We start from the raw sequence: 15701 nt of genomic DNA, 5'->3' as shown, positions 1-15701 counted from the left end.
CAAACATTGCGTTTCAGGAATCCTCGGTCAACAAACTGGGATCTTTTTACTGATTTGGTTGCGGCAAAATTTCATGGATACTCACCATCCATTGACACTCCAAGTGATTTAGATGATGCCGTTGATACTACAACTACCTTCATAATGGAAGCTTTTGAAGAAGCTTGCCCTCTGCGGTCTGAGAAGACCACAAGAGGAATCCCTTGATGGAAGACTGATCTGGCGAAACTCAGGAAACAATGTAGAAAGAGAAATTGGAACTGATGACGTTCAGCTGGATCGGAGGCTTTCAGGTCGGCTCGCAAGGCCTACCAGAAAGCTCTTCGGTCTGCTGAACGATCCGGCTGGAAAAAAACCTTTGTACAAATGTTTCCAGTCTGAGTGAAGCCAGTCGATTGAACAAAATCCTTGCAAAGTCTAAGGATTTTAAAGTGAACGAACTTCGTTTGCCAAATGATGATTTCACTTCCTCTGATGAGAAAGTTTTGGAATGTTTATTCAGTACACACTTCCCCGGATGTGTGGATATTACATCTTCGGATGAACCTGATGTCTTTCCTTGTAGTTATGATTCTTTAGCTTCGGCTCGGAATATCAAAACTTAAGAATCGATTGAATGGGCACTTAATAGCTTTGCTCCTTTCAAATCTCCTGGGACAGATGGGATTTATCCCATTTTGCTTCAGAAGGGATTTGATCATTTCAAACATGTTTTGAAACAATTACTTGTTTGCAGTTTTGCTACAGGGTATATTCCCAAATCCTGACGGGATATTACTGTAAAATTTATTCCGAATGTGGGTCATGCGTCGCATGAAGAAGCAAAGAGTTTCAGACCTATCAGTTCGACCTCTTCTCTTCTGAAATGCTTAGAACGCATTGTGGATCATCACATCCGTGATGTTCATCTGGCCAGCGTGCCTCTTCATGTGAACCAACATGCCTACCAATCTGGTAAGTCCACTGTGACTCTTTTACATAAGGTTGTTTACGAAAGCTATCATGCTTATGGATGTTTCTTAGATAGCGAGGGTGCCTTTGACAACGTGCCTTTCGATGCCATATTGGAAGCCGCACGGGATCATGGTATATCTCCAATGATTTCTAATTGGATTCATCAAATGCTCAAAAATTGACATCTCTTCTCGACATTGCGTCAAGCGGCGATTAGGAAATTGAGTGTTTGTGGATGCCCCCAAGGGGGAGTCTTATCACCACTTTTGTGGCATCTCGTAGCAGATACGCTATTGAGGCAACTCAATAATAGCGGTTTTACTACTTATGGTTTTGGCGACGACTATCTAACATTGTTATTCGGTATGTGCATCAGCACCCTTTTCGACCTGATGCAAAGCGCCCTTCAGGTAGTTGAGGGTTGGTGTCGCCAATATGGCCTTTCGGTTAATCCGAGTAAAACATCTATTGTTCTTTTTACGGAAAGGCGAAACGGTAATGGCGTTCGACCTTTGCGTCTCTTTGATTCTGAAATCGATGTGACTGAACAGGTAAAGTACGTTGGAGTTATTCTTGATTCCAAGCTTTCCTGGACACCTCATGTTGAGTTCAGAATCAAGAAAGCTTGTATGGCCTTCGGGCAATGCCGGTGAACCTTTGGTACTACTTGGGGTCTAAAACCCAACTATATCAAATGGATTTACACAACAGTTGTTCGGCCAATTTTGGCCTATGGATGTCTTGTGTGGTGGCAAAAGGGTGAAATGAGAACGATCCAATCAAAGTTAGGCCATCTCCAAAGGATGTGCTTAATGGCGATGTCTGGAGCGTTCTCTACAAGCTGATAATTAATAGGTAGAGCACTTAGCATTTCTCTGTTGTTGAATCAATAAATACTAAACAATCATTACTATAAAATCGATATCAACAAACCCATTGCTCGTGCTGCTTACTCACCAAGCGTCCCAAATGCTTATCTTTGCTTTTTTGTTTTATGATTCTCTTCCACAGATAACAACACCATCCACAAATAGCTGGGCGTCATACGCAATAATAAAAAAAGCTTTATGCCATTACGCACGATCTGCCCCGTCCGAGGAATGACAATCGAAATGGCCGGCCTTGCGACGTCGGAGATCTGCGAAAACACCAAGCTGGCACGGGAGATGGCCGTCATGGGGAACTACGACTCGGCCGGCATCTACTACGAAGGAGTGCTGCAAATGCTGCGGAAGCTACTGATGGGCATCTCCGAACCGATCCGGAAGGGCAAGTGGACTATGGTAGGTGTTTGTAGAGTCTAACACTTTGAGCTGGATGTTCTAACCTTTTCTCTTTCGTCGTAGATCCAGCAGGAAATCAACAAGGAATACTCCCAGATGAAGCAGATCCAGAAGAGCCTAACCGAAATTACCATGGATCTGCAGAACGCCCCGCTCCAGGCTCGGATCCGTACGCCATTGCACGAAACGGCCAACCGGGATCCGGCAGCGTGGTTCCGAGCGGATCCCGACGTCTGGATGCCACCGAACCCGAACCGGGACCCGGACGTTTGGGGACCTCCGCCGGACATGAACACTTCCCGCACGATAGCCTCCCGCAACCAAAGCCGATCGAGTACGACTCTGAACCGCAAGGCCGAGGTCAACAGGAAAAACGCCGTCACCAAGTCGGCCACCTCAACGGCCATTGCTGGTCGGAGGACGACGGCGAGTTCGAATTCACGGACGAGTAACGGTAAAACCGGAACGCTGCCGCGGAACAAGGCCAAACAGAATTCGATCGATAGCGGGGGGCCCGAGGGAGGCAAGGGGGAGAAAACCGACAAGGAGAAGAACGACGAGGACAAAGAGGACCAGGAGAACCAAGAGGAGCCGGAGCGGAAGTTTGAACCGGCCAGCCATTCGGATGTGGATCTAGTCGACATGCTGGAGCGAGACATTCTGCAGAAGAATCCCAACATTCACTGGGACGACATAGCCGATCTGCATGAGGCCAAGCGCCTGCTGGAGGAAGCCGTCGTGCTTCCCATGTGGATGCCGGACTATTTTAAAGGTGAGTGGGGGAGGGGTTTGAGGTTGATCGTGTTTGATCCACTTAGGAGCCTTCTATAAATCACGTAGACCAAATTTTGGTTATCCCGGACCTATCTCCTCTTCCTCGGTGTCGTTGATCATCCTGTTCTGGAAGTAACTTTCTAGGTTCCGGCACAGCTGATGCCATGAGCCTCTGTACGAATTTGCGCTGTCCTGCTCACTCCCACAGAAAGTTTGAAAACACCGCGCACAGTAAAAGTCACATTTGACTTTTACTGTGCGAACTGTTTTCAAATTTTCTGTGGGAGTGAGCAGTACGCCAGATTCGTGCAGAGGCTCATGGCCATGGGCGTAGCCAGAGGGGGACCAAAATTTTTAGGAGTTCATCTAAGGATTCCTCCAATAATTTGTCCAGAAATTACTGCAGACATGGATTCCATTAGGTTTTTTTCCAGGGATTCCTACAAAAAATTTTCTAAGAATTCTCTCCTGGGATTTCCTAAGAAATTCCTCATTGGATTGCTTCAAGACCAAGATTTCCTTGGTATATTTTTGTAGGATTCTTTCAGGAACAACTCCAGGAATTATTTTTTTTAAATTGCCCAAGTTTACTACCAGGAACTTTTCTTGGGATTCCTACTGGACTTCCTCCAGGAATTGTTAAGGTATTCCTTAGCGATACCTATTGGAATCGCTTCCGGAATTCATCCTGGGCAAGGTTGCGACCATTCATTTGCAAAGATTTACATTCATTTGCTATTATCTCAGTTCAGAAGCATGCTATCGAAAAACAATGTATGGATGAATTTAAGCTTGTAATTTTATCGCGGTGAATGTAAATTATATTCACGCTGTGGAGAGTTGCCTTCACGACTTTGGTATACGTTTGCGACCCCAATGTTATTCGGCAAACTTTCAGATAAAATTACAAGCTTAAATTCATCCATACATTGTTTTTCGATAGCATGCTTCTGAACTAAGATAATAGCAAATGAATGTAAATCTTTGCAAATGAATGGTCGCAACCTTGATCCTGGGGTTTCTTCACGAAATCCTTTAGAGATTCCTTCAGGAACAGCTACAGGGATGACTCTAAAGGTTTCCCACGAACCCTTCTTAGGTTTCTTTCAGGATATGTACTTCCAAGAAATCCTTCAGACATTTTTTCAGTATTTTCTCCTGGGATTACTTCAAAAAATCCTCCTGGGACACTTTCAAGGATTCCTCCAGGGATTCCTCTGATAATTCCTGCAGTGATACCTCTGAGAAATCCAACAATTCCCCAGAGATTCTTGCAGGGATACTTCTAAACAATCCTCCAGGAATTCCCCTAGGCCAGGTGTTCTTCTTCAGTAATTCCTTTAGGAATTCCCCTAGGAATCCCTCTAGAGATTTCTTCAAAATTTTCTCAAGAGATTCTTCCAAAAATTCCTCTAGAGATTCCTGTAGGAGTTCCTTCAGGCATGTCTCCAGGAAGTTATCCAATAATTCCTCCAGGAATCGCTCCAGGGTCTTTTCCAAGAATTCTTCCAGACATTTTTTCTAGGCATTCCCATAGGGATTCATCTAGGTACCCTCTAGGGATTTCTCCAGAGATTCCTTCATGAATTCCTCCAGGGATTCATCTACGGATTTGTCCAGGAATTCCTCCAGGGATTTCCTGCAGAAGTTCCTTATGGAATTTATTTGAGAATTCCTCCAGGGATTTCTCCAGAAATTGCTTCAGGGATTCCTACAGGAATTCCTCCTAAAATTGTTCCAGATATTTCTCCAGGTGTTCCTCTAGCAGTCTAGGCATTGCTCAAAGCAGTCCTCCAAGAATCTCTCCAGACAAACCTGCATGATTTCATCCAGGAATGCCTCCAGGGACTCCTCCAGGAATTCCTTCAAAAATTGCTCCAGTAAAGTCCACTAGGTATTCCTCCAAACATTCGTCCAGGAATTCCTCCAGGCATTCTTGCAGGAATACCTACAGGATTTTTCCAACAATTCCTTCTGCGATTTCTTCAGTACTTCCTCTGATGGTTTCTTCAGAAAATCCTCTTTGGATTCCTTCAGAAATTCTTACAGCAAATTCTCCAGAGATTTCAACATGAATTTCCCCAATGTTGCCTTAAAAAATGTTCCAGGAGTTCCTTCGGGAATTCCTCTAGAATTTTTTCCAGGTATTCCTACCGGAACTCCAGAGATTCCTCCAGAAATTGCTTCAGAGATTCCTACAAGAATTCCTCCTAAAATTGTCCAAGATATTTCTACATGTGTTTCTCTAGGCATTCCTCTAAGCAATCCTCCAAGATTTTTTTCCAGACAAACCTGCAGGATTTCATCCAGGAATGCCTCCAGGGACTCCTCCAAGAATTGCTCCAGTAATTCCTACAAAAAAGTCCACTAGGTATTCCTCCAAACATTCGTCCAGGAATTCCTCCAGGCATTCTTGCAGGAATACCTACAGGATTTTTCCAAGAATGCCTTCTGCGATTTCTTCAGTACTTCCTCTGATGGTTTCTTCGGAAAATCCTCTTTGGATTCCTTCAGAAATTCTTAAAGCAAATCCACCAGGAATTTCAACATGAATTCCCCCATTGATGCCTTGAAAAAATGTCCCAGGAGTTCCTTCAGGATTTTCTCTAGGATTTTTTCCAGGTATTCCTACCGGAACCTCTCCAGGGATTCCTCCAGAAATTCATCCATTTTTTTTTCCTCCAAGAGTTCTTCCAGGGATTCATCTAGGAGTTCCTCCTGGCATTCATACAGAAATTTCTCCAGGCATCCCTGCAGGCATCCCTCCAGGTATTTCTCCTGAGATACCTCCAGGAATTGCTTCAGGGATTCCCCCAAGAATTTATCCAATAATTTCTCCAAAAAAATCTCCTCCAGAGATTCCTCTAGCGATGTCTCCAAGGATTCCTCTAGATATTCCTCTAGGAGTTCTTTCAGGAAATCCTCCTGGCATTGCTTCAGGAATTCCTTCAGGCATTCCTTCGGTTATTCCTCCAGGCATTGCTTCAGGAATTCCGCGAAGATTCTTCTAAGAATTGTGTCCGTAATTCCTCCAGGGATTCTCTTAGGAATTTCTACTATAATTTATCATGGAATTTCTCCAAGGGTTTCTTCCTTGAAGCCCAGCTCTAGCTTTGTTGGAAAGCCTACCAGCTTCTCTCACATGCTGTAATGTAACGGTACTAACTCCCAAATGTGATTCCGGTGTTTCGATTCTAGCTCTTGGTTTGCCAATCAGCACTCTACAAGGATTTTCTGTAGTTCATGGACTTCTGGATAGGCAGTGGCTGCTATGCCTATTACAAATTCCAGCAACGTAGTCCTACAGACATCGTAGTAGTAACCATGAGTTGTCTAATGTGACCGGACATCTCGAGTCTTCCACACGTGCTGCGGATTGTTCCTCGACGTCTGCAAAATCTTTCACACCGGAGACATCGTCGAGCTGCCTTTTCCTCAGTAATAGGCAATTATCTCTTCTCTCCTTGCTAGAAGGAGGCCGATCTCGTTGTCCAGAGCCAGTGAATCAGAATTCAACCATCGCGCAACAATAACGACAATGTCGCAACCTGAATTTGTTGCGACATTCTACCCAATGTGACATAGGTTTGTCCCGCCTTGAACAGAATAGGACAAAGATTGTGCACTACGAGTTTAGAGATTTTTATGTGTTGCATTGTGATTTTCGAGCGGTAACTTCGAGTCGGTAAACACTGCAACGCTGCTGAAGATGTATCATCAAAAAGCTTCGATTTTGGGTTAGTAATAATTGATTATTCACGAGTTGAAAAGTACGCAACAAATTCAGCTTCCGTTTTGTCTGCAACAAAAATTTTCGAGATCATGTCATTATCTGTTACCAGTTGGGATAAAGAGTAATCGCCGCGTCTTCTTTGTTGCTTGTTTTGGGCCTCTTTTGTCTGACAATTCTCTTCACTGTCCAGAGCGCTTCTTCGGTTTCGGCATTGGGAACTGTTGATGTTCGATTCCCCAACTCGATAAAGCAATCGTAGCGACGAATCGCGACCCGGGATGTGTTGTCTAGTTTGCTGCGTCTCTGGTCTGAAACGTGCACGAAGGCGCACCAAATACCCGAAGAGACTCGAAAATTTCCCAAGTCCGTGACTTACAACTCCTACAGAGCTTGCATGGTATCTAGTATGGTATTTACTGGAACGATCTTGATCAACCACGTAGACACTTCATCTGCGAATCAGATAAATCCCTTTGGAACGTAACAGTCTAATTAAATAGTTTCGTCAGAAGACCATGTTGTGGTATTTGTATCTTTCAATATTCTTTAGCTTATTAAAATCTCTTTTCCTCTGTTCGCCAGGTATTCGAAGACCTTGGAAGGGAGTGCTGATGGTGGGCCCACCCGGAACCGGTAAAACCATGCTGGCCAAAGCGGTGGCAACCGAGTGCGGGACCACATTCTTCAACGTGTCCTCGTCAACCCTGACCTCGAAATACCGAGGCGAATCGGAGAAGCTAGTTAGGTTACTTTTCGAAATGGCACGTTTCTATGCCCCCAGCACCATATTCATCGATGAAATCGATTCCCTGTGCTCACGGCGAGGATCCGAGTCGGAACACGAGGCCTCCCGGCGCGTCAAATCCGAACTGCTAGTACAAATGGACGGAGTCAGCAATGACGAAGCCACCAAAATCGTCATGGTCCTGGCGGCCACCAACTTCCCCTGGGACATCGATGAGGCCCTCCGGCGCCGGTTGGAGAAGCGTATCTACATCCCGCTGCCCAACAAGGAAGGCCGCGAAGCACTGCTCAAAATTAACCTGCGCGAGGTGAAGGTGGACGAATCGGTGGACCTGACCACGATCGCGACTCGACTGGATGGCTACTCCGGAGCGGACATTACCAACGTGTGCCGCGACGCGAGCATGATGTCCATGCGGAGGAAAATAGCCGGACTCAAACCGGAGCAGATCCGCCAGCTGGCCAAGGAGGAACTGGACCTGCCGGTGTCCACGCAGGACTTTACCGAGGCGATGGCCAAGTGCAACAAGTCCGTCTCCAAGGACGATCTCATGAAGTACCAACAGTGGATGCGGGAGTTCGGATCGTCGTGATCCCCGTCCGCAGTCATCCGGACGAGAGAACCGTGCAATAGTGGATCGCTTGTGTCGTTCGCGCGTCGCCATCAAAACTCAGTTTTAATCAGTTTTTTGTCTCATTTTGTGCGTTTTATTTGGTCGTCCTTTTAGAAACGAAAATTTTTATATTATTTTTGTTCATTTCCCGATTTGTGGTTGTATTATTTTGTCCCACAATTTATTTTCTCACATTCACAACACCAAGATGCATGGCTGATGTCCGAGATGTTCGAATATGTTTTAAAATTTTCGTTTGAGAGCATTGATTTTTGTTTTGTGAAATTTTCTTATTATTTTGCGACGGCACTAACACACGCACTGACTTTAACAATCTTTGAACTATACACCCGAAGGCCCCCAGCTTTGTGATGGAAGAGAGAAAGAGTAGAGGTATCGACTTGCTTTTGTTGCTACTTTTCTCACATGTTTCTGCTTAATTAACTGAAGGATGAAGAAAGGAAGTGTTAGGCTATACAATCTTACGATAATTTTCCTAGAAACCCGAAATAATATCACTAGAAATACTAAAATATTTGATAAGAATAATTTTATTAATAAAATTTTAATGGTAAAATATTTATGAGACTTTTATTTATGAAGATGGCAGACTCACGACACCCCTTCCCAATTTCAGATACTGTCCATCGTTTGGGTTTTTGCATTCCCCATTGTGCAGCTAGGAATTATTGTAGACAAGCGGGTACACCACTGTTTTACTGTCGCCATGAGACAGAATTTCTCACAAAAGGGTGTGGTCATCCGAGTGCGCTTTGAACTGTTTCTGCTGTCGTCATAAGCCAGAATTTCTTACAAAAGTAAGGATGCGGTCATCCGGACACTCTAATCTATGGGTTATTTTTGCGGTCGCCATGATACAAAAGGGTGCGGTCATCCAGACGCACTGTTGACCGTTTTTAGTGTCACCATGAGACAGAATTTCTTACAAAAGTAAGGTAGCGACCATCCGGCACGCTGTGGACTGTTTTTACGGTCGCCATGAGACAGAAATTTTGACAAAAGTAAGGTTGCGGTCTTCCGGATACGCTGTGGATTGTTTCTAGTGTACCAAGAGACAGATTGTTTTTTTTTATAAAAGTAAGGGTGCGGTTATCCGGACGCGCTGTGGACTGTTTCAAGTGTGGCCATGAAACAGAATTTCTTACAAAAGTAAGTGTGCGGTCTTCCAGACGCGCTGGGGACTGTTTTTACTGTCGCCATGAGACGGTTTCTTATAAAAGTAAGGGTGCGGTCTTCCCGACACGCTGTGAACTGTTTTTGCTGTCGCCATGAGACAGAATTGCTTACAAAAATAAGGGTGCGGTGTGCGGACGCGCTGTGGGTTGTTTATACAGTCGCTATGAGGCAGAATTTCTTATAAAAGTAAGGGTACGGTCATCCGGACGCGCTGTGGGCTGTTTTTACTGTCACCATGATACAGAATTTCTTACAAAAGTAAGGATGCGGTCATCTGGATGCGCTGTGGACTCAAATTCTTGCGAGCCATATGCCCTCAGATAACGGCGCACTCATTCAGTTTTACTTGTAAATTTGGATACACTTGCTTGCATGCATCTAGCCCAGAGAACGTTAAGAACGTAGCCTGTTACAGAGTATCGGTCCTTAGTATCTGTTGACCAATCAACATTCGCGCAGGTTTGCTTTATTCAGTCCTCCTGAAGGCTAATCCCATCGCAACTGTTCCTATCATACATCAAGGCAATCCATTTCAACAATGTCCACTGGCTTTCAGCCAAATTCTGTTAGAAACCTCTTGGGAAACGTCCCATGTACCTAGTTAGGAATGAAATAACATAATTTCACACTTCCCCCGGGGTCACTTCCTTCTGCTCCTCCTCCACGGATTCACTGGGCCAGCTGGATGTCCGTTGACATGATGGTGACGCGCTCGGCGTGGATCGCAGATGGTGTCCCCGAACAATCCGATCAGGCTTCCTGCAGGGCAGTAACGGCGGCTCTTTGAAAACACATTCGTCACGAAAGCATGCGCACTTCCACGCTTCAAGCGCTGGAACGGCAACTTGCGGAGTAAGCAGCAACTCGGTGGACTTTTGGTAACGACGGATTTCTCGCAGAACTACCATTCCCGGCCGATAACGATGCAGCTTCTTCACTCCGCCGGTCGAGGGAGCACTTTTGTGGGCGGCCTTTTTGACCAGCTGCTAACGAGGAGCCTTTCCCCCAGTGGATTTACGAACGGTTTTAATACCTACGGACCTGCTTCTGCTGAAGTCCGGCAGCAAACAAACAGGCACCTTGGAGGCGAGGATCCGGCCGCATCCGGCGTTTCTCCTGTAGCGTTCCATTACCAAAGTAACAAACTGAAAAGAAAATTAAGAAAGACATCCATTTATTGATCAAATTAATGGATTCAATTGGTTTACTTCGTTTACTTACGAGAAAATCATTCGATCGATGCCAGTGATCCGCTTCAAAAACCTCTTTTACGAAGATGGCACCCGGCAACGCGCTTCGTTTTCATTTTTGACAGATGCGCTTTACCGAAATTCAGCGAAATGATAAGATTGCCGATTGCTGTGGCAAAAAAGTTTGCCGAGATTCGGTAATGAACGTAAATTACTGAATTTCGTTATTTTTGACAAGTTATTTTTTATGAACTGTCAAATTTTAACGACATTTCAGTTAAAATAACCTTTACCGATTGAGTTCGTTATTCATTTTTACCGAGATCAAATTTGGAGATTAAGTGTGTAGTGTAGTCTTTGGAGGAGTTGATGGTCGATTATCAACATCACGTTAGAACTCGAAACTGCTAGGGAAGTTTGTTTGCAGTGACCTCCCAAAAGAATTTTCAACAAAATTCTGAACCTTATTTCTGGAGAAACTTCATTGAGCAATGGAAATTCTCTAGAGCTATTTTAAACGGAAATTCTAATAGTAACTTTTTAGGACATTTTAACGATAATCTGTGATAAGTTCCTCACAGAATTTCTGACTGCTTTTTGATTTTTGTGAAATTTCTAGAATTTTTTTTGTGGGGATCTTGTTGGTTTTGAAGCCGAAAAATAGAACCTTTTAGATTTTCTCATGAATTTTAAGGCCCCTTAGCGTGTCATCGCAAAATGGCTTCTTCAAAATCATTGATCGAAATCAACTTTACACAACATTGCACCAATACATGTTTGTAAAAAATCGACACTTTTCTTATTCTATAAAATAATCAATTTCACGTGAGATATTTGGCATAAAAATGTATTCACACTACTTCAAATACAAGCCTATTTCTAAGTAATCACGATTCCAAAGCATTATTTCACTCGAAAGTAGAAATTTTTAACGATTTTTTTCGACCGCACTAAAATGTGGTTGGCGGTGTTTACCATCCACCGCAGTATTGTTCGTGCAGTTGAAAATCGGAATTTTTGACACGCGAAAATCGATGTTTCTCCTAAACCGTGTGTCGGACGTACGTCGGGCACAGTGCGCTGGATAGAGGGCCAGGTCCGCTGTCCAGCGCACTACGTCCGACGTTAGGTTTCACGTATGGATTTTGAGAAAATTCGATTGTCGGGTGTGAGGAAACTTCGGGTTTCAACCGCGACGACAATACCAACGACAACGGCGGCAACGCGGTGATGTCTTTTGGCGCGCACAATCATCGATCATTGCACGCAGTGCTGTCGATCCTGCTGGCTAAAGCATCAATGAAATTGATCGAAATCAATTAAAACATCCAGTCAAACACATTGGTTATGCGTCATAAAATCAAAAATAATTTGTGGGGTGATTATTTTTTAACTTTTTTACCACAATTGTTAGTGAAATAAGCAAAGCATTATAATTTACGAAATCTTCACCAAGCGGTCCGCCAGCACTGCTGTTGCAGCAAACATAAACAGTGGGAGAGCGTACCAACCAGGCCCCTGACACGGCCTATATCAATGCATTGGAATCATGGTAGACAGGATGTCCTGGGCGCTAATAAATAGCGCCCACTGTCAAATGCGAAAACATCAACAATTTTTTGTTTAACGTTTATTTTGGTTTGTTGATCAGTTTTTGGAATCATTTTTTCCAGCGTTTATCATCACAAAACACTTCAAACTCGCTTTAATATTCATGTACGGTAAGAGGAGCATGCGATTAGTTGAATAAAGCAACACAACAAACACGCATTGTGAATGTGATTTCGTGTGTGGCTCACAACATCAAACAAAAGCTGCGTTTGTTGATTACACGCTCGTTTTAATTTACACGAATATGAGTATAAGGCAGTTAGATGTTGGCTACGATAAATTTCATTGATGCCAGGGGCTTGGTACCAACATAATTCGATCCAGGGGGTGCGACACTCTAATCTTTTTGGAATCACTTTTAAAGATTCGAAATGATTCAAAAAGATTCGAAAAGATTCGGCGTGATTCAAGAAAAAAAAGTTGGCCCGACAGTGATATCCAAATAACCACAACTTTTAGTTCAGTGTTTGTTTTGATCTGGAGAGCGCGAAGCCTTTCGTTTTCTTCTCTTGCTGTGTAGTAAAATAAAGGTAATTGATATTAAATTTTATGCATTATTGTTAATTAATTAACTAAAATAACTGTATTCTTCAACAGTGCCGACAAGTGAAGGAGGATGATGGACTCCAACGTATGGCTCAAAGTAAGTACTTACTGAGATTCCGAAAAAAAAACCGTAGGTGATGATAATGTTTGTTCTAGGAAGAGGTCATCGACCCCGTGACGGCCGCGCATACGATGACTGAATTGTTTAGCAACGAACCACTCTCCATTTCCGCCGTACAGCAAATAAAGTGTCAAAGCGTCAAAGTAAGTGCCAACAATTGTTACTAATGATAAGGAAATTTCGGAAATGTATATCCAAGGGCGCTGTAAAGTGCCGGCCGTGTCAAGCACAGTGCGAATCAGCTAATGTCGAGTGAAGTGGGATGAAGAGGAACCGGCAACATTGCATTTGAGTACACCTCAAATGAAGATACTGGTCGGCGTCGGTGGTGTAGTGGTAGGCGTGGTTGCCTCTCACCACAGTCGGTCGGAGTTCAATTCCCGTCGACGCCGATGGGATTTTCTGAGACATAAAATCCGTGATCACGTCTTCCCTCGGATAGGAAGTAAAGCCGTAGGTCCCGGCCCATGTGTTGATGGGTTCGATATGTAGGGTCCTCAGGTGTGGTGGCTGTCTCCTTGGGACGTCGGAATTTAAGGCTTAGCTCCTAGACCCAGCCGACGTAAAACACAACTGGCGCCGAACGGTGCTAGTTGGCCAGAAAGAAGAAGAAATGAAGATACTGCGGCAGATCGTGATGATATCCTTTGATACCTACCATGATATCAGCGAATCCAATGGCGAAAGTTTCCTCGATTTATAGGCGGAAGTTGGCTTCGTGGCCGAGTGTTTAGCGGCGGCAGTCGTCTAGGCGTATATTAAGCCACGGAGTGTGGGTTCGATTTCCGTTCCAGTTGGTGGAAACTTTTCGTCAAAAGAAAAATTCTTCACTGGGCCACTGGGTGTTCTGTGTTGTCCGTTGTCTAATGTAAGTAATGTGTTCTGGCTGTGGAGCCTCTGGCTGAAGACGGTGTGAATTGTCTTTTCTTTTTCTAAAGTTTAACATTCGTGACAACAGCCACAAAATCCTACGGGCCTGGTTTTATCCCTTGGTGTTGCCAATTTATTTCCACTTGATGCGATATATGTATGCCATACGGAAAAATAGTTAACCCTAGTCGTGCATTAGGTTAGGAGGGTCCCTATGGTCCAGACAGGCACGTCCCTACGGTCCAGAGAGTGCACTGCGTCAGCGGAGGGAAGTCTTTTATTTCAAGTGTCCTCTGTGACAAACGGCCTAATACCAAACGTAGCAGACCCATGAGACTAGAATGATAAAACTAATGCCAATTACTGTAACTGCACTGTACAATAATATGATTTTTTTCTTTTAATTATAATATTTTATCCAGGATAGACCACCACTTCCGACAGTTCCACGAGATTACACAGGATCTTTCGTTTCGACGTATTGCCGTATCCAGACTTACTTCGATGAGCAAATTGCGACAAGTTTTATACATATAATTATTTAATGTATTATACCATTATACATATTCTGCCTATGATCGCATAATTGTCCCATATGAATAGGAAACCCAGCAAAGATGGGACTGATATTCGATCATGGGTAGTATTGCTGATTCAAAATAAATATTACGGGGGTGGGTTTTTACTGGGTTGGGTGGTTGCCACTTAATTTGTTCGAAAATAGACCTTTTGGGGCTTAGACAGAGGGTCCTTTTTGGGCACTACACTTCTTAATTGTTGATTAAAACCTATCGGTAACTTTCAGAGCATAAACTCAGTCGGCGATCAGAGTTAAGTAGATTTACTATGCCATACGAGGTACGGCAGAGTATGAAGTTTGTTTGAGTTTAAAAATGTTCTTATAGCAAAAAAAAATCCGGTGCTCTATTAGCTTATGCTTCCATTGATTAAAGTAATCAAATTTTGTCTTTGGGAAGGTTCACCAAGTCCTCCTTAATTGCCCGGTGAAGCAAGTGATCAGAATTCGTCATTACGAGGGTTCACCAAGTCCTCCTTAACTGCCCGGTGAAGCAATTGATCAGAATAAGTATTTACAAAGGTTCATCAAGTCCTCCTTAATTGCCCGGTGAAGCAAGTGATCAGAATAAGTGTTTACGAAGGTTCATCAAGTCCTCCTTAATTGCCTGGTGAAGCAAGTGATCAGAATTCGTCATTACGAGGGTTCACCAAGTCCTCCTTAATTTCCCGGTGAAGCAAGTGATCAGAATTGGTCTTCACGAAGGTTCACCAAGTTCTCCTTAATTGCCCGGTGAAGCAAATGATCAGAATTCGTCATTACGAGGGTTCACCAAGTCCTCCTTAACTGCCCGGTGAAGCAAGTGATCAGAATTAGTCTTCACGAAGGTTCACCAAGTCCTCCTTAATTGCCCGGTGAAGCAAGTGATCAGAATTAGTCTTCACGAAGGTTCACCAAGTCCTCCTTAACTGCCCGGTGAAGCAAGTGACCAGAATTAGTCTTCACGAAGGTTCACCAAGTTCTCCTTAATTGCCCGGTGAAGCAAATGATCAGAATTCGTCAATACGAGGCTTCACCAAGTCCTTCTTCACTGCCCGGTGAAGCAAGTGATCAGAATAAGTGTTTACAAAGGTTCACCAAGTCCTCCTTAACTGCCCGGTGAAGCAAGTTATCAGAATAAGTGTTTACGAAGGTTCATCAAGTCCTCCTTAATTTCCCGGTGAAGCAAGTGATCAGAATTAGTCTTCACGAAGGTTCACCAAGTCCTCCTTAACTGCCCGGTGAAGCAAGTGACCAGAATTAGTCTTCACGAAGGTTCACCAAGTCCTCCTTAACTGCCCGGTGAAGCAAGTGATCAGAATTAGTCTTCATGAAGGTTCACCAAGTCCTCCTTAATTGCCCGGTGAAGCAAGTGATCAGAATTAGTCTTCACGAAGGTTCACCAAGTCCTCCTTAACTGCCCGGTGAAGCAAGTGACCAGAATTAGTCTTCACGAAGGTTCACCAAGTTCTCCTTAATTGCCCGGTGAAGCAAATGATCAGAATTCG

The 15701-nt window shown here is 44.0% G+C and overlaps 1 protein-coding gene and 1 long non-coding RNA gene across 4 annotated transcripts in view; both read left to right on the top strand.

Annotated features, from left to right (window-relative positions):
* The window catches only part of LOC109416273 (katanin p60 ATPase-containing subunit A1), a 61985-nt gene extending 53304 nt beyond the window's left edge, over positions 1-8681 (top strand). For both annotated transcript variants that reach the window (XM_029880207.2, XM_062859849.1), the window contains 3 exons: positions 1966-2237; positions 2301-3009; positions 7327-8681. In XM_029880207.2, the coding sequence (XP_029736067.1) occupies positions 2022-2237; positions 2301-3009; positions 7327-8081 (1680 nt within the window). In that variant the 5' untranslated portion in view covers positions 1966-2021 and the 3' untranslated portion in view covers positions 8082-8681. The remainder of the gene's footprint in view (positions 1-1965; positions 2238-2300; positions 3010-7326) is intronic.
* A 3313-nt stretch (positions 8682-11994) lies between these two features.
* LOC109422008 (uncharacterized) lies at positions 11995-15434 on the top strand. Of its 2 annotated transcripts, XR_009999056.1 has the most exons (6): positions 11995-12630; positions 12698-12743; positions 12803-12910; positions 14060-14614; positions 14737-15163; positions 15286-15434. It is a non-coding gene; the product is annotated as an uncharacterized LOC109422008 (long non-coding RNA). The 2 variants fall into 2 exon arrangements; XR_009999055.1 differs by having other exon boundaries at positions 14060-15163; positions 15286-15430.
* Positions 15435-15701: the final 267 nt, after the last annotated feature.

Source organism: Aedes albopictus, chromosome 3 (assembly GCF_035046485.1).
Source record: "Aedes albopictus strain Foshan chromosome 3, AalbF5, whole genome shotgun sequence".
Lineage (NCBI taxonomy): Eukaryota > Metazoa > Arthropoda > Insecta > Diptera > Culicidae > Aedes > Aedes albopictus.
This window is presented reverse-complemented; position numbering and strand designations above follow the sequence as displayed.